The 18,937-nt window shown below is 39.1% G+C and overlaps 1 protein-coding gene across 2 annotated transcripts in view; it reads right to left on the reverse strand.

The window, feature by feature from the left end:
- Nucleotides 1-216: 216 nt before the first annotated feature.
- Nucleotides 217-18,937, reverse strand: part of LOC138445291 (amine sulfotransferase-like) — a 33,314-nt gene continuing 14,593 nt past the window's right edge. Inside the window, exons 6-7 of one of the 2 annotated variants that reach the window (XM_070292502.1) lie at nt 7,016-7,212; nt 217-1,656 (exon numbers count right to left, since the gene is read on the reverse strand). In XM_070292502.1, coding sequence (XP_070148603.1) covers nt 1,611-1,656; nt 7,016-7,212 — 243 coding nt within the window. In that variant the 3' untranslated portion in view covers nt 217-1,610. The remainder of the gene's footprint in view (nt 1,657-7,015; nt 7,213-18,937) is intronic. The other variant, XM_069599188.1, reaches the window with a different exon arrangement.

Raw genomic sequence — 18,937 nt, forward strand, 5'->3', positions numbered from 1 at the left:
CAAGCTAGAATCCAGATTGCCAGAAGAAATACCAATAACCTCAGATATGCAGATGACACCACCCTTATGGCAGAAAGTGAAGAGGAGCTAAAAAGCCACTTGATGAAAGTGAAAGAGGAGAGTGAAAAAGTTGGCTTAAAGCTCAACATTCAGAAAATGAAGATCATGGCATCCAGTCCCATCACTTCATGGGAAATAGATGGGGAAACAGTGGAAACAGTGTCAGACTTTATTTTTGGGGGCTCCAAAATCACTGCAGATGGTGACTGCAGCCATGAAATTAAAAGACGCTTACTCCTTGGAAGCAAAGTTATGACCAATCTAGATAGCATATTCACAAGCAGAGACATTACTTTACCAACAAAGGTCCATCTAGTCAAGGCTATGGTTTTTCATGTGGTCATGTATTGATGTGAGAGTTGGACTGTGAAGAAAGCTGAGTGCCGAAGAATTGATGCTTTTGAACTGTGGTGTTGGAGAAGATTCTTGAGAGTCCCTTGGACTGCAAGGAGATCCAACCAGTCCATTCTGAAGGAGATCAGCCCTGGGATTTCTTTGGAAGGAATGATGCTGAAGCTGAAACTCCAGTACTTTGGCCACTTCATGCAAAGAGTTGACTCATTGGAAAAGACTCTGATGCTGGGAGGGATTGGGGGCAGAAGGAGAAGGGGATGACTAAGGATGAGATGGCTGGATGGCATCACAGACTCAATGGACGTGAGTCTGAGTGAACTCCGGGAGTTGGTGATATACAGGGAGGCCCGGCATGCTGCGATTCAGTGTGTTGCAAAGAGTTGGACACGACTGAGCAACTAACTGAACTGAACTGATGGAGGGTGATACCTTGAGGTGTTTCACTGTGAATTTATGAATTTTATTAATTTTCTTACAACACTTTTATGCATCACAATGTTTTCTCCATTTAGGAATTAAAGACATATTTATCTATATTTCTCTTGTTCAAAGTAATTTTATTCTAAATATGCAACTCTTAGATACACATAGTATTACTTTAGTGAGTTATATAGGTACAAATATTTCTCTCCATCCAAATAGTTAAATAATTAGACTATTAGATGATCAATCTACCTTTGAAACTTAACTCCTTAGTATAAACTTTGTGAATTGGTAAATCATTAAATAGATGAATCTGCTTCTCAGATGCATGTGATTTCTTTATTTACTCATTAGTCACATTGATTCAAAGCCAAATTATCAAATTTCAATTCAAAAATTATAGATAAATAATGAGTGCCTGCTATGGAAAACACTCTCAAACTATTCATGTTGCATGCTTTCTTTCTTTCACTTTATCATATAGGCTAACACTGCAGATTATCCAAATCATTATAATTGGTGAAATGTCAAAGTTTCATTAAAGGCATGGAATTGAATCTAAGCACAGTTTACTGATTTTGTCAATTAATAAAGTTTTATAATTAACATTTGTATGAGAAGCACAAATTAATGTATATATTAAAATATGCTTTCCAGTTGTTAGATTTTTACAGTATTATTATATTTTCCACTGATTCTACTCCTCATCTATTTCCCAGATGAACTTCAAGGGAAACTCTTTCATCTTCCTTTGGAATACTCTGTCAAATCGCTCATTTTGCTCCACGGTCAAGTGATGTTTCCAGTCTCCAACGGTACCTGGTGGAATAAACACACAGATAGCCCTGGGTGAGGAGGTAGCACTGTTGGGCAAAAGCTTCCTTCCAACCACTTTGTTATCTACTTAAGCAGATGACTATCTATTTGTTTTCCATGGAATTTGATGCCTCACTTTCTCTTATACATGGCTGAGCTAAAAACACACTTAGGACGTGATAACACAGAAAACAGAGTGATAATCCACTTCCTTATCTTTAATTTTCATTATCCACTACCATTAATATAGAACTTTCTTAAGAAGGAAAAATAAAGCTAAATATTCAAAGAGATTAGAATATTTAAATATATCTTACAAAGTTCCATACACCATACTTGGCAAACCACATCTATTATTTCACATAATATAGTTCTTAATGATATCCTTCAAAGTAAGTATTTTATTCATCTTTAAAATTGCAAAAAAAAAAAAAAAAGAGAGAGAGAGAGAGAGAATGACCCAAAGATTTTTAAGAGGAAGTGAGATCAAGATGGTGAGCAAAAGGAGTTGAACTTCAACTCTCCCCAAGAACATATCAAAAATACACCTTCGTGTGGAAGAATTCTCATTGAAACTTTGCTTCTAACTGATTCTTTCTCACTGAAAGAATTCTATCTAGAAACAGGCAGTGAGACTCCTGGAAAACCAGGACTATCAGAAAGATACAAGATAGCACACGTATGAAGGGAAAAAGGGCGATCGCGCCAGGACGTCTGACCCTTGGGAGAGACTCAGAGGAAAAGGGAGATCATGTGAGACAACACTGGGGAATGAACAGACTGCCAGATGCCATGAGCTGGGCATATCAGACTTTGGCTGATTGGAAAACCACTGGGACAGTTAGAAAAGCTGGAGAACCCTGGGCTCCAGGATTCCAATATAAAGTATATGAACAACAAGGATACATTGTATAGCACAGGGAATTATAACAATTACCTTGCAATAATCTATAATGGAGTATAATATGCAAAAATAGTGAATCACTATGCTGTACATGCATGATGGAGTAGCCATCATAGTAAAAAAAAAAGTCTGAAATGCAGTACTTGGATGCAATATCAAATATGGCAGAAAGATCTGTTTATTGCCAAGGCAAACCATTCAATATCACGGTAATCCAAGACTATGCCTTGACCAGTAATTCTGAAGAACCTGAAGTTGAACACTTCTATGAAGACCTACAAGACCTTCTAGAACTAACACCCCCCCCAAAAAAACGTCCTTTGCATTATAGGGGACTGGAATGCAAGAGTAGGAAATCAAGAAATAGCTGGAGTAAAAGGCAAATTTGGCCTTGGAGTACAGAATGAAGCAGAGCAAAGACTAATAGAGTTTTGCCAAGAGAATGCACTGGTCATAGCAAACACCCTCTTCCAACAGCACAAGAGAAGACTCTACACATGGACATCACCAGATGGTCAATACCGAATCAGACTGATTATATTCTTTGCAGCCAAAGATGGAGGAGCTCTATATGGTCAGCAAAATCAAGACCAGGAGCTGACTGTGGATCAGATCATGAACTCCTTATTGCCATATTCAAATTTAAATTGAATAAAGTAGGGAAAACCACAAGACCATTCAGGTATGACTTAAATCAAATCCCTTATGATTATACAGTGGAAGGGACAAATAGATTCAGGGGATTAGATCTGATAGACAGAGTGCCTGAAGTATGGATGGAGATTCTTGACATTGTACAGGAGGCAGTGATCAAGACCATCTCCAAGAAAAAGAAATGCAAAAAGGCAAAATGGCTGTCTGAGGAGGCCTTAAAAATAGCCATGAAAAGAGACGTAAAAGGCAAAGGAGAAAAGGGCAGATATACCCATTTGAATGCAGAGTTTCAAAGAATAGCAAGGAGATATAAGAAAGCCTTCTCCCTCAGTGATCAATACAGAGAAATAGAGGAAAACAATAGAATGGGAAAGACTAAAGATCTCTGCAAGAAAATTAGAGATATCAAGGGAATATTTCATGCAAAGATGGGCACAATAAAGGACAGAAATGGTATGGACCTAACAGAAGTGGAAGATATTAAGAAGAGGTGGCAAGAATACACAGAAGAACTATAAAAAAAAATCTTCATAACCCAGATAATCATGATGGTGTGATCACTCATCTAGAGCCAGACATTCTGGAATGTGAAGTCAAGTGGGCCTTAGGAAACGTCACTACGAACAAAGTTAGTGGAGGTGATGGGATTCCAGTTGAGCTACTTCAAATCCTAAAAGATGATGCTGTGAAAGTGCTGCATTCAGTATGCCAGCAAATGTGGAAAACGCAACAGTGGCCACAGGACTGGAAAATGTCAGTTGTCATTCCAATCCCAAAGAAAGGCAATGCCAAAGAATGCTCAAACCACTGCACAATTGCACTCATCTCACATGCTAGTAAAGCAATGCTCAAAATTCTCCAAGCTACACTTCAACAGTATGTGAACTATGAACTTCCAAATGTTCAAGCTGAATTAAGAAAAGGCAGAGGAACCAGAGATCAAATTGCCAACATCTGTTGGATCATCGAAAAAGCAAGAGAATTGCAGAAAAACACCTACTTCTATTTTATTGACTATGCCAAAGCCTTTGACTGTGTGGATCACAACAAACTGGAAAATCTTAGAGATGGGAATACCAGACCAACTGACCTGCCTCTTGAGAAATCTGTATGCAGGTCAGGAAGCAACAGTTAGAACTGGACATGGAACAACAGACTGGTTCCAAATTGGGAAAGGAGTATGCCAAGGCTGTATATTGTCATTCTGCTTATTTAACTTCTATGCAGAGTACATCATGCAAAATGCTGGGCTGGAGGAAGCACAAGCTGGAATCAAGATTGCCAGGAGAAATATCAATAACCTCAGATATGCAGATGATACCATCCTTACGGCAGAAAGTGAAGAAGAACTAAAGAGCCTCTTGATGAAAGTGAAAGAGGAGAGTGAAAAAATTGGCTTAAAACTCAACATTCAGACAACTAAGATCATGGCACCTGGTGCCATCACTTCATGGCAAATAGATGGGGAAACAGTGGAAAGTGACAGACTTTATTTTGGGGGGCTCCAAAATCACTGCAGGTTGTGAGTGCAGCCATGAAATTAAAAGATGCTTACTCCTTGGAAGAAAAGTTATGACCAGCCTAGACAGCATGTTAAAAAGCAGAGACATTGCTTTGCCAAAAGATCCATCTAGTTGGACTATAAAGAAAGCTGAGAGCCAAAGCATTGACGCTTTGTTGTTGTTTTTTTTTTAATCTTTTTTTTTTTAGTTTTTTATTTTTTTAATTTTAAAATCTTTAATTCTTACATGCGTTCCCAAACATGAACCCCCCTCCCACCTCCCTCCCCATAACATCTCTCTGGGTCATCCCCATGCACCAGCCCCAAGCATGACTGTGGTGTTGGAGAAGACCCTTAAGAGTCCCTTGGATGGCACAGAGGTCTATCCAGTCCATGCACCAGAATTCAGTCCTTAATATTCATTGGAAGGACTGATGTTGAATCTGAAACTCCAATACTTTGGCCACCTGATGTGAAGAACTGACTCATTAGAAAAGACCCAGATGCTGGGAAAGATGAAGGTGGGAGGAGAAGGGGATGGCAGAGGATGAGATGGTTGGATGGCATTGCTGACTCAATGAACATGGGGTCTCAGTAAACTCCGGGACTTGGTGATGGACAGGGAGGTCTGGCATGCTGCAGTCCATGGGGTCACAAAGAGTCAGATACAACTGAGCAACTGAACTGAACTGAACTATGCTGTACAACTAAAACTAATATGATATTGTAAATAAACTGTATCCCGCCTGCCAGTTTAGGAGACACAAGAGACTTGGGTTTGATCTGGGTCAGGAAGATCCCCTGGAGGAGGGCATGGCAAGTTACTCTAGTATTCTTGCCTGGAGCATCCCATGGAAAGAGGAACCATTACTAATAGATTTTCATGTAATAAATTCAAGGAACAGAGGGTGCCAAGGGCTGCCATTAATACAAAAGTTTCACTTGATGGAAGTTTGAAACCAACATTAATTCAATTATGTAATAAAGATGAATAAATTGGCATCTTTGGCTATCAGAATTTATTTTGTTTATATTACGGTCATTTGGCAGTAAGTTACATGGGCATGAGAAATGCTTTATATCTGATTAGTTGAGCAATGAGAAGTGAAAACTGATAATAAATGGGACAAAGAGGAAGCAATGACTTTTTAAAATATTGGTATCCACAGTAATTTTAATAAGATCTTTATATAATTAAAATTTAATCAGTGTCTATTGTCATAGTGCTGTTATGAATATATTAGGATGAAATATGAGTCTAGTGATATAGATAAGTGCAAATTATGTTTTAGAATAATGTATATTAAAAAGATTAAATGAAAAAATTGAAATTAAGGAGTATCAGGAGAAAATATATTTATTCTTAGCAACCCCTGGCAACTTAATGGAGCATAATAAAAATTTATTCATGTTATTGGATGATTGAACTCATAGCACATTGGGTTAATGAGGTAGCAATCGACTTTTTACAATGAAGAAATATCAACTTGAAAGGAAAGAAATGATATAAAAATCCTTCTCAAAACAAAATACATATTAACCTTCCATCTAGAATATTCTGAAGAGCAATAAGGTAAACCAAGAATTGGAGCTCTCTTGGACACGTATCTTTTGCCTTTTGGTAAGACTTTTTAAGAAATTTTAAAGTAGGGTCACATGGTTAAGAAAGAAGGAATCTAATATTTATTAGTCAGATACTGAAGTTCTGTTCTGTTTCCTGGGATAATTTTCAGGTTCATTTTAGTTAGGATCATTGATTCTCTGTTTAAACAGTGATTCTTGGAGAGACATGTTGCAGGCCACATTTAACTTAATCTAGCAGCCAAGGAGGAGAAGGCAATGGCACCCCACTCCAGCACTCTTGCCTGGAGAATCCCAGGGACGGGGGAGCCTGCAGGCTGCAGTCCATGGGGTCGCCAAGAATTGGACACGACTGAGAGACTTCACTTTCACTTTTCACTTTTATGCACTGGAGAAGGAAATGGCACCCCACTCCAGTGTTCTTGCCTGGAAAATCCCATGGACGGAGGAGCCTGGTAGACTGCAGTCCATGGGGTCGCTCAGAGTCAGACACGACTGAGCGACTTCATTTTCACTTTTCACTTTCACGCATTGGAGAAGGAAATGGCAACCCACTCCAGCGTTCTTGCCTGGAGAATCCCAGGGACGGGGGAGCCTGGTGGGCTGCCATCTATGGGGTCGCACAGAGTCAGACAGGACTGAAGCGACTTAGCAGCAGCAGCAGCAGCAGCAGCAGCCAAGGACTCAAGACAAGTCTCAACACATTTGCTTCTATTACCCACTTAACATCACCTTTGCGCAGGAATTGTCCGTTGTTTGTTCTCATCCCGATTTCATTTTTCAGAATGGCATCATAATTAGCTTGAGGATCAACTTTCATATTCTGAAATGCAGCCTGATTCACAATAGCATCCAGATCCTCTTCACTCAGTTCTTTCTCAAGAAAACTGCTGATTTTAAGCACAGAACTTCTGAGATCCTGAAAGAATTGTATGAGAAAATGTTCATTCTATAAGGAACACCTGAGTTATAGCCCAACATCTTTACCACATTTTAGAAAACGGACCATGCTTTGGCTTTTTCTAAGTCCAAAGTTTGGCTGAGATCTGTAACATTCATTCTGTTAAACTGAGTGATGTTGTCAGCTTTGTTAGAGTTTCCTATCATTTGATTTTACAAGGAGAGCTCAACTTCAGTCACCCATTCAAGCAACACTTTTAGACTTATTATATACATTTCAGAGGGTTTCCCAGGTGACACTAGTGGTAAAGAACCTGCCTGCCAGTGCAGGAGACATGTGAGACATGGGTTCGATCCCTGTGTCGGGAAGATCCCCTGGAAGAGGGCATGGCAACCCACTCAGGCATTCTTGTCTGGAGAATCCCATAGACAGAGGAGCCTGGTGGGCTGTAGTCCACAGGGTTGCAAAGAGTCCGACATGACTGAAGTGACAGCATGCACACTGGCATACCTTTCAGAAACTACTAAGTTCTGCAGTATGTTGACTGGTCGATAATACTCTCTCTGTGTTTGTTGTGTGTGTGCTCAGCCTCTCAGTCATGTCCAGCTTGTTGCAGCCCCGTGGATTGTAACCCACCAGGTTCCTCTGTTCACGGGATTTTCCAGACAAGAATACCAGAGTGGGTTGCCATTTGCTACTCTTGGGATCTTCCTGATGCGGGGATCAAAATCACATATCTTGCATCTCTTGCATTGCCAGGCAGATTCTTTATTGCTGTCACCATCTGGGAAGCCCCCAGAGACCATAATTCATAAGAGAATGAATAAAGCAACTAACTGAATACAAAGACAAACCCAAGTCTTGATGGCTTTCCTGGTGATTTCTACCAAACATTTAAATAAGTAATAACACCGATTCTCTTCATGTTCTTCAAAAAACTTGAAGAGTATGAAAGATTTCCAAAATCATTCAGTTAAGTAAGAATTACTTTGGTATCAATGCCAGAAAAATGGTGTAAGGAAAAGCTAAAGACCGATATCACTTATGAAACATAAGGTGCAAAATTCCTCTACAAATTAATAGTAAATTCAACAACATATTGAAAAGATTATAAACCATAATAAAGTTGGATTTACTTCTGGCATGCAAGATGGTGCAAACTATGAAAATTAATTAGTGTAATATCACAGAAACAGAATGAAGAGAAAGACCACATGATCACATTATTTAATGCAGAAAAAGCATTTGACAATATCCAACATGTTTTCATGATTCAAGAACAATCAACAAATGAAGAATTAAAGGAAACTATCTCAACATTAAAAAAGCTATATATAAAGTACCTGCTGCTAACATCACACTTAATGGTGAAAGACTCAAAAGATTTTCTACTAAAATCAGGAACAAGTTAAAGATGCTTGTTCTGTCCACTTCAACACTTCTCCCCACTTTTCAACATAGTACTGGAAGTCCTAGCCAGAACAGTTAGGAAAAATAAACAAGTATTAATAAAAGGCATCTAAATCAGAAAGGAAAAGTGTTCACAGGCAACATGATTTCAGACATAGAAAAATCCTAAAGATTCTACACACACACACAATCTTGTAAGAACTAATAGACAATTGAGCAAAGTTGCATGATACAAAGCCGACATGCAAAACTCATATTTCTATTCACTAACAATGAACAATTCAAAGGCTAAAAGTGAAAGTGAAAGTGAAGTCGCTCAGTCGCCCGACTCTTTGGAACCCCATGGACTGTAGCCTACCAGGCTCCACCGTCCATGAGATTTTCCAGGCAATAATACTGGAGTGGGTTGCCATTTCCTTCTCCGAAAGGCTAACTTATAGCAAAATAATTCCAATTTCAATTGTTTCAAAACTGATGAAATACTTAGGAATAAACTTAATCAATGTGGTAAAATATTGTGTTCTGGAAAACATTTTAGAAAGTTGACTAGAACAACATCCATGGTCGTGAACTGGAAAATTTAATATTGCCAAGATGTTAATACCACCCAAAGTAATTCAAAGATTCAGTGCAATCCCTATCAATATCCCAATGATATTTTTACACTTTGAAAAATTCATTGTAAAATTCAAAAGGAATCTCAAGGGGGCATTAGACATCCAAAAGAGTTTTGAATGAGAATATCACATATAGACGCATTAGACCTCTTCTTTCAAAGTTTACTACTCTTTCAAAGTCCTCAAAAAATTAAAGTTCATATCCAACAAGTCCACTTGTGGGCATACATGCAAAACAAATGAAGATGAGGATCAGATATGTGTACACTCATGGTAATAGCAGCATTATTTACAATTGCCACGAAGTGGAAGTCATTCATGTGTCCATCAGTGGATGAATGCATAAACAAAATATATAGATGCAATGAAATGTCATTCACCCTTCAAAAGAAAGGCAATTCTGATATATTTTACAATCTGAATAAATTAGTAGAGCAGACTTACAAGAAATCCCAATTCATGAATAGAAATGAAGACCTTGGTGAATAAGTTTACTCACATATTAGAGTCAGAAGAATAGAGTGACAATGATATGGGAGTAGGGGAAGAAAAGAAGTAGTTATATAAATAAGGATAGCATTTACTGCCCCCAAATAACCACTATCCTTGTTTATATACCTACTTCTTTGATTTTACTTATAGTTTTATCATTTATTATCAATCTCCAAACAACATAGCTACTTCTGCCTTCATTTAAACTACATACTTCGATACACTTGACACAAGTAGCTAGAAAATGCTTCAACATAGACACTATATAATTAAGAATATCACCTTCAGCTCTGTGCTGTTGCTGCTGCTAAGTCACTTCAGTCCTGTCCGACTCTGTGCGACCCCATAGACGGCAGCCCACTAGGCTCCTCTGTCTCTGGGGTTCTCAGCTCTGAGAAATCATCAAAGTGCTTTGTAATAATCTATATGGGCTTGTTAATTCCAATTAAAGAATAGACATAAATTGTATTACCTCAAATTATCAAGAAATATTCAAGGGAAGTAGTAGACAAAGAAGACCTTAAAATCTGCATCAGTATTGATGGTACGTAATTGCTTGACCTAAATAGGGATCCCAGTTTAGAAAGGGCTTTAAAGCAGAAACTTGAGTTGACCAAATTCTTTTTTCTTGGAGAGAGAAAGTTAATAGCTTTTCCCCAAGATATGGTGAAAAAAATATCTGTTTGAAAAACTGATGAAAAACCTAAAACAAAAAAAAATCAACAATGGGCAACTTGGTGGAAGGTAAGTTAAAATTGATACCTGCTGATAGTATACTGATGACAGAACAGACAAATACTCCAGGACTTTGCATAGTTTACTCAGTGCCTTCTATATCCACATTTCCAGCAAAATCTGCTGTTTATGAATATATTTTTGTGCTCACATTCTTATGGAACAGCTCAAATATAAAAATAAGGAAGGGAACACATTTGCATTTTAAGATGATAACACGGGTTGAAGAATAGAGAATAAATGGAGATGGACTGAGATTAGCAAGTAGGCAAATCAGTTAGATAAGTTGCTTTAGAAACTAAGCATAAGATAATGATGATCTGGACCATGGAAGGGGCAATATAGATTGGTATGTCTGCAACTTCCACAATGGAATCAGAGACAGAATTCAGACTTTTACTAACTAGTGAAATTAAGAGACAAGGGTGAAGGAGATATCAAGCATGAAGGCTAGTTTCTGACTTAGATCATGAGATATAGTACATTTTATGGGAGAACAGGCAGCTTTTGTTGGGAGATGATAATTCTACTGGGGCCAGGATTTTTTTGAAGTCCAAATATTAGCTATAAAAATAGGGATAGAGAAGACAGTTGCAATATATTAATCCATGTGTCTGTGCCAGTGTTATATATCTAGGATTCATCAATTTCACCCCAACCCCTCCAATCCAGTTTACTCTACTGCACACTATACTTCATGTAATTAGATTTGATGGATATTTTAAACTTTCATTTTTACTTCTCAACACTGAGAGGTTAAAAAGTCTTAAAAAGGTTTCTTGACACACCTGCCTAGCTTCTGTCAGCACACGCTTTTTTTCTCCCTACCTCTCGGATAGTTCCTTTTCAGTGTTCTTCTTGGGCTCACCCTCTCTACCCAAACATTATATTTTAAATTCTCTCAGTATTCCTCCTCTTTTTCTGTCCTTTTCCTCCTCACTCTCAATTTTAAGCATAACCATGGTTTCAACTATAGTCTATACAGTGATAATGTCCAAATTAATATCATTGATAATTTTAGAGCAAATCTCTTTGAAATGTAGGCCTGTATGTTCCCCCAATTTTCAAATACCTTCATTTGAATACTTCTAAATCATCTTAAACTCCATATGTCAAAACCAATCTCATAATCTCTCTTTTCTCATAATCTCTCTCTGCTAACAATCTGTCTTTGCAGCTTTACCCTGCTTCAGTGTTCCCTAAGCACTAAATGAATGACATCATTATCAACACAGGTATATGAGCCAGAATATAGAAAACATTTTAATATTTCTCCCTTTTTCATTTTTCCTGTATATAATCCCTTTCCTTTTGACCTTAAACATATGTGGTAAAGCTCTGCAGTTTCTCCAGTCTCAGAGTGACCATTTTAACCCAAAGCATCGTTGGTGTTCAGTGGGTTATCACACTAGCATCTAACGAATTTGCCTTTATTCACTAACATCATTTTCAATCCACAAAAAGAAATGATATTCTAAAAATATTAATTGTATTACAATTAATACCTCTCCTTCTTGTGATTCTTAAAAGACTTTTTACTGCCTTCAAGGTGAAAGAAATCAGCATCATTTATTACAGTCTTTGAGCAGCTTGACTCTTATTGACCACTCAACCTTTTAATACTTTCACTTTGCCTGTTCTTCTTCCTTCATTTTTCATCCACTTTAATGTATCAGGAAATTTGCATGTTCTCTTTCCCTGGCTTCCTTTTTTCCCCATCTCTTTTTTGTTAATATGTATTTATTAGCTTGGCTGACAGAATGTGGTCCACTGGAGAAGGGAATGGCAAAGCCACTTCAGTATTCTTGCCTTGAGAACCCCATGAACAGTATGAAAGGCAAAATGATAGGATACTGAAAGAGGAACTCCCCAGGTCAGTAGGTGCCCAATATGCTACTGGAGATCAGTGGAGAAATAATTCCATAAAGAAGGAAGGGATGGAGCCAAAGCAAAAACAATACCCAGCTATGGATGTGACTGGTGATAGAAGCAAGGTCCAATGCTGTAAAGAGCAGTATTGCATAGGAACCTGGAATGTCAGGTCCATGAATCAAGGCAAATTGGAAGTGGCCAAACAGGAGATGGCAAGAGTGAACGTCAACGTTCTAGGAATCAGTGAAATGGACTGGAATAGGTGAATTTAACTCAGATGACCATTATATCTACTACTGTGGTCAGGAAGCCCTCAGAAGAAATGGAGTAGCCATCATAGTCAACAAAAGAGTCCAAAATGCAGTACTTGGATGCAACCTCCAAAACGACAGAATGATCTTTGTTCGTTTCCAAGGCAAACCATTCAATATCATGGTAATACAAGCCTATGCCCCAACCAGTAACGCTGAAGAAGCTGAAGTTGAATGGTTCTATGAAGACTTACAAGACCTTTAAGGACTAACACCCAAAAAAGATGTCCTTCTCATTCTAGGGGACTGGAATGCAAAAGTACGAAGTCAAGAAACACCTGGGGTAACAGGCAAATTTGGCCTTGGAATACAGAATGAAGCAGGGCAAAGGCTAACAGAATTCTGCCAAGAGAACGCACTGGTCATAGCAAACACCCTCTTCCAACAACAAAAGAGAAGACTCTACACATGGACATCACCAGATGGTCAACACTGAATCAGACTGATTATATTCTTTGCAGCTAAAAATGGAGAAGCTCTATACAGTCAACAAAAACAAGACCAGGAAATGACTGTGGCTCAGATCATGAACTCCTTATTGCCAGATTCAGACTTAAAATGAAGAAAGTAGGGAAAACCACTAGCCTATTCAGGTATGACCTAAATCAAATCCCTTATGATTATACAGTGGAAGTGAGAAATAGATTTAAGGGACTAGATCTGATAGAGTGACTGATGAACTATAGACAGACGTTTGTGACATTGTACAGGAGACAGGGATCAAGACCATCCCCATGGAAAAGAAATGCAAAAAACCAAAATGGCTGTCTGGGGAGACCTTACAAATAGCTGTGAAAAAAAGAGAAGCGAAAAGCAAAGGAGAAAAGGAAAGATATAAGCATCTGAATGCAGAGTTCCAGAGAACAGCAAGGAGAGACAAGAAAGCCTTCCTCAGTGATCAATGCAAAGAAATAGAGGAAAACAACAAAATGGGAATGACTCGAGATCTCTTCAAGAAAATTAGAGACACCAAGGGAACATTTCATGCAAAGATGGGCTCAATACAGGACAGAAATGGTATGGACCCAACAGAAGCATAAAATATTAAGAAGAGGTGGCAAGAATATACAGAAGAACTGTGCAAAAAAGATCTTCATGACCCAGATAATTACAATGGTGTGATCACTCACCTAGAGCCAGACATCCTGGAATGTGAAGTCAAGTGGGCCTTAGAAAGTATCACTACGAACAAAGCTAGTGGAGGTGATGGAATTCCAGTTGAGCTATTTCAAATCCTGAAAGATGATGCTGTGAAAGTGCTGCACTCAATATGCCAGCAAATTTGGAAAACTCAGCAGTGGCCACAGGACTGGACAAGGTCAGTTTTCATTCCAATCCCAAAGAAAGGCAATGCCAAAGAATGCTCAAACTACCGCACAATCTCATTCATCTCACATGTTAGTAAAGTAATGTTCAAAAATCTCTAAGCCAGGCCTCAGCAATATGTGAACCATGAACTTCCTGATGTTCAGGCTGGTTTAGAAAAGGCAGAGGAACCAGAGATCCAATTGCCAACATCCGCTGGATCATTGAAAAAGCAAGAGAGTTCCAAAAAACATCTATTTCTGCTTTATTGACTATGCCAAAGCCTTTGACTGTGTGGATCACAAGAGTCTGTGGAAAATTCTGAAAGAGATGGGAATACCAGACCACCTGACCTGCCTCTTGAGAAACCTGTATCCAGGTGAGGAAGCAACAGTTAGAACTGAACATGGAACAACAGACTGGTCTCAAATAGGAAAAGGAGTATGTCAAGGCTGCATGTTGTCACTCTGCTTATTTAACTTATATGCAAACTACATCATGAGAAACGCTGGGCTGGAAGAAGCACAAGCTGGAATCAAGATTGCCGGGAGAAATATCAATATCCTCAGATATGCAGATGACACCACCCTTATGGCAGAAAGTGAAGAGGAACTAAAGAGCCTCTTGATGAAAGTGAAAGAGGAGAGTGAAAAATTTGGCCTAAAGCTCAACATTCAGAAAACTAAGATCATGGCATCTGGTCCCTTCACTTCATGTCAAATAGGTGGGGAAACAGTGGAAACAGTGTCAGACTTTGTTTTGGGGGGCTCCAAAATCACTGCAGATGGTGATTGCAGCCATAAAATTAAAAGACACTTACTTCTTGGAAGGAAAGTTATGACCAACCTAGATAGCATATTAAAAAGCAGAGACATAACTTTGTCAACAGAGGTCCGTCTAGTCAAGTCTGTGGTTTTTCATGTGGTCATGTATGGATGTGAGAGTTGGACTGTGCAGTAAGCTGAGTGCCAAAGGATTGACTCTTTTGAACTGTGGTGTTGGAGAAGACTCTTGAGAGTCCCTTGGACTGCAAAGAGATCCAACCAGTCCATTCTAAAGGGGATCAGCCTGGGATTTCTTTGGAAGGAATGATGCTAAAGCTGAAACTCCAATACTTTGGCCACCTCATGGGAAGTGTTGACTCATTTGAAAAGACTCTGATGCTGGGAGGAATTGAGGGCAGGAGGAGAAGAGGAAGACAGAGGATGAGATGGCTGGATGGCATCACTGACTCAAAGGACATGAGTTTAAGTGAACTCTGGAAGTTGGTGTTGGATAGGGAGGCCTGGCTTGCTGCCATTCATGCAAAGAGTCAGACATGACTGAGTGACTGAACTGAACTGATTTATTAGCTTGCAGTTTTCAGGTTACTCTTTTTCAGAAAACACTGCCTATCACCTTTGATGATACCAGATCCTCTTTTTCTATATACTTATATGAAATCTGCAGGGTTTTTAAATATTACTTATCGTAGTTTTAAATTATTTATACTTGTTTGGGAATACTTGTCTTTCCTGTTAGATGATAAGCTGTGTGAATAAAAGGTTCACTTCTCTTTTTCTCATAATTTACTGTCTGTCACATATTAGGCATTCAATAATTTCTGATGAAATGAGTGAAAAAAATGATATCTTATGAATGAACATATCAATCACAGGTTACAAAATAGTGAACTGAAACGTGTTCTCTTGGGTTTATCAATATTTTAAGACAGCTTTAATTGAATGACAAAGAATAAACATTATGAGATTATGCAGGAAAGCTGGTTTCAACAGTTGCTTCAAAAAAAAACAAAAAACAAAAAACAAGAGCTCCATCACAGAGCACACAGTCACCTCAATTAATTAGCCATATTTTAGTAGCTCTTCACCTCAGTGGTGCCTAGTGCTCTTTCTCTATTTTGAAATGAGTGCTCTACACAGTTGAATATGTCTTTATTGTGACAAATGGTTATATGAAGAGAAATCAAAAATGATGAGTGGGTACAGTGAGAAGAGAGCATTGAAGACCAGTAATGAGCTACAGAAAATTAAACCCCTCCCCTCGAAGAAAAAAATAACCCTGAAAAGTAGTTAGATACTGTCAACTACAAATTGGCACTTGCCGTCTACTTCTACACGATTAAATCATGTGCTGCTGCAGCTGCCAACCTTCAACACCCCCTGAAAGAAGTTCAGCTGGAAAGCAGAAATGAGGCACTCTGCGCTCAGGGAAAAACTGGCAGGATAGGTCTTCAGAGAGTGAGATATGGTCAGGAGCTGATTTTATGAGCCCAGTTCTTGTATCTCCTCATGTCTAGAAAAGCACTAAAATCCTGCATGACAACAACTGTTCCCGTGGATAGAGAAACTCCACAAGACTAGAAGAAACCTTCTGGGAAAACATGTGCTCGATTGCATGTATCCTCCTTCACCAAAATCGCATATATACTGACTTCAGCCCTGCATCTTTGGAGCAGTTTCTCAGAACTATCTGAGGTGCTGTCTCCTGGGCTGCAGTGCTCATTTTGCCCCAAATAAAACATAACTCACAGCTTTTCAGTTCAGTTCGGTCGCTCAGTCATGTCCGACTCTTTGCAACCTCATAAACTATAGCGCACCAGGCCCCCCTGTCCATCACCGACTCTCAGTCCACAAAAACCCATGTCCATTGAGTCAGTGATGCCATCCAACCATCTCATCCTCTGTCATCCCCTTCTCCTCCTGCCTTCAATCTTTCCCTGCATCAGGGTCTTTTAAATGAGTCAGCTGTTCGCATCAGGTGGCAAAAGTATTGGAGTTTCAGCTTCAGCATCAGTCCTTCCAATGAACATTCAGGACTGATCTCCTTTAGGATTTACTGGTTGGATCTCCTTGCAGTCCAAGGGACTCTCAAGAGTCTTCAACACCACAGTACAAAAGCATCAATTCTTCGGTGCTCAGCTTCCTTTAGAGTCCAACTCTCACATCCATATATGACTACTGGAAAAACCATAGCCTTGACTAGATGGACCTTTGTTGACAAAGTAATGTCTCTGCTTTTTAATATGCTATCTAGGTTGGTCATAACTTTCCTTCCAAGGAGTAAGTGTCTTTTAATTTCATGGCTGCAATCACCATCTGTAGTGATTTGGGAGCCCTCCCAAATAAAGTCTGACACTGTTTCCGCAGTTTCCCCATCTATTTGTCATGAAGTGAAGGGACCAGATGCCATGATCTTAGTTTTCTGAATGTTGAGCTTTAGGCCAACCTTTTCACTCTCTTCTTTCAGTTTCATCAAGAGGCTCTTTAGTTCTTTGCTTTCTGCCATAAGGGTGGTGTCTTCTGCATATCTGAGGTTATTGATATTTCTCCCGGCAATCTTGATTCCAGCCTGTGCTTCTTTCAGCCCAGCGATTCTCATGATGTACTCTGCATATAAGTTAAATAAGCAGAGTGACAATATACAGCCTTGATGTACCCCTTTCCTGATTTGAGACCAGTCTGTTGTTCCATATCCAGTTCTAACTGTTGTTTCCTCACCTGCATACAGATTTCTCAAGAGGCAGGTCAGTGGTCTGGTATGCCCATCTCTTTCAGAATTTTCCACAGTTTCTTGTGATCCACACAGTCAAAGGCTTTGGCATAGTCAATAAAGCAGAAATAGATGTGTTTCTGGAACTCTCTTGCTTTTTCCATGATCCAGCGGGTATTGGCAATTTGATATCTGGTTCCTCTGCCTTTTCTAAAACCAGCTTGAACATCTGGAAGTTCACAGTTCATGTATTGCTGAAGCCTGGCTTGGAGAATATTAAGCATCACTTTACTAGTGTGTGAGATGAGTGCAATTGTGCGGTAGTTTGAGCATTCTTTGGCATTGCCTTTCTTTGGGATTGGAATGAAAACTGACCTTGTCCAGTCTTGTGGCCACTGCTGAGTTTTCCAAATTTGCTGGCATATTGAGTGCAGCACTTTCACAGCATCATCTTTTAGGATTTGAAGTAGCTCAACTGGAATTCCATCACTTCCACCTGCTTTGTTTGTAGTGATGCTTCATAAGGGCCACTTGACCTCACATTCCAGGACGTCTGGCTCTAGTGATCACACCATCATGATTATCTGGGTCATGAAGATCTTTTTTGTACAGTTCTTCTGTGTATTCTTGCCACCTCTTCTTAATATCTTCTGCTTCTGTCAGGTCCATACCATTTCTGTCCCTTGTTGAGCCCATCTTTGCATGAAACGTCTCCTTGGTATCTGTAATTTTCTTGAAGAGATCTTTAGTCTTTCTCATTGTATTGTTTTCCTCTATTTCTTTGCATTGATCACTGAGGAAAGCTTTCTTATCTCTTTGTTTTTCTTTGGAACTCTGCATTCAGATGCTTTTATTTTTCCTTTTCTCCTTTGTTTTTCTTTTCCCTTCTTTTCACAGCCATTTGTAAGGCTTCCTCAGACAGCCATTTAGCTTTTTTGCATTTCTTTTTCTTGTGGATGGTCTTGATTCCTGTCTCCTGTATAGTGTCACAAACTTCCGTCCATAGTTCATCAGGCACTCTGTCTATCAGGTCTAGTCCCTTAAGTCTATTTCTCACTTCCACTGTATAGTCATAAGGGATTTGATTTAGGTCATACCTGAATGGTCTAGTGGTTTTCTCCACTTTCTTCAATTTCAGTCTGAATCTGGCAATAAGGAGTTCATTATCTGAGCCAGAGTCAGCTCCCAATCTTGATTTTGCTGACTGTATAGAGCTTCCATCTTTGGCTGCAAAGAATATAATCAATCTGATTTTGGTGTTGACCATCTGGTGATGTTCATGTGTAGAGTCTTCTCTTGTGTTGTTGGAAGAGGGTGTTTGCTATGACCAGTGTGTTCTCTTGGCAGAACTCTATTAGCATTTGCCCTGGTTCATTCTGTACTCTAAGGCCATATTTGCCTGTTACTCTAGGTGTTTCTTGACTTCCTACTTTTGCATTCCAGTCCTCTATAATGCAAAGGACATTTTTTGGGGGGTGTTAGTTCTAGAAGGTCTTGTAGGTCTTCATA

Source organism: Ovis canadensis, chromosome 8 (genome assembly GCF_042477335.2).
Source record: "Ovis canadensis isolate MfBH-ARS-UI-01 breed Bighorn chromosome 8, ARS-UI_OviCan_v2, whole genome shotgun sequence".
Classification (NCBI taxonomy): domain Eukaryota; kingdom Metazoa; phylum Chordata; class Mammalia; order Artiodactyla; family Bovidae; genus Ovis; species Ovis canadensis.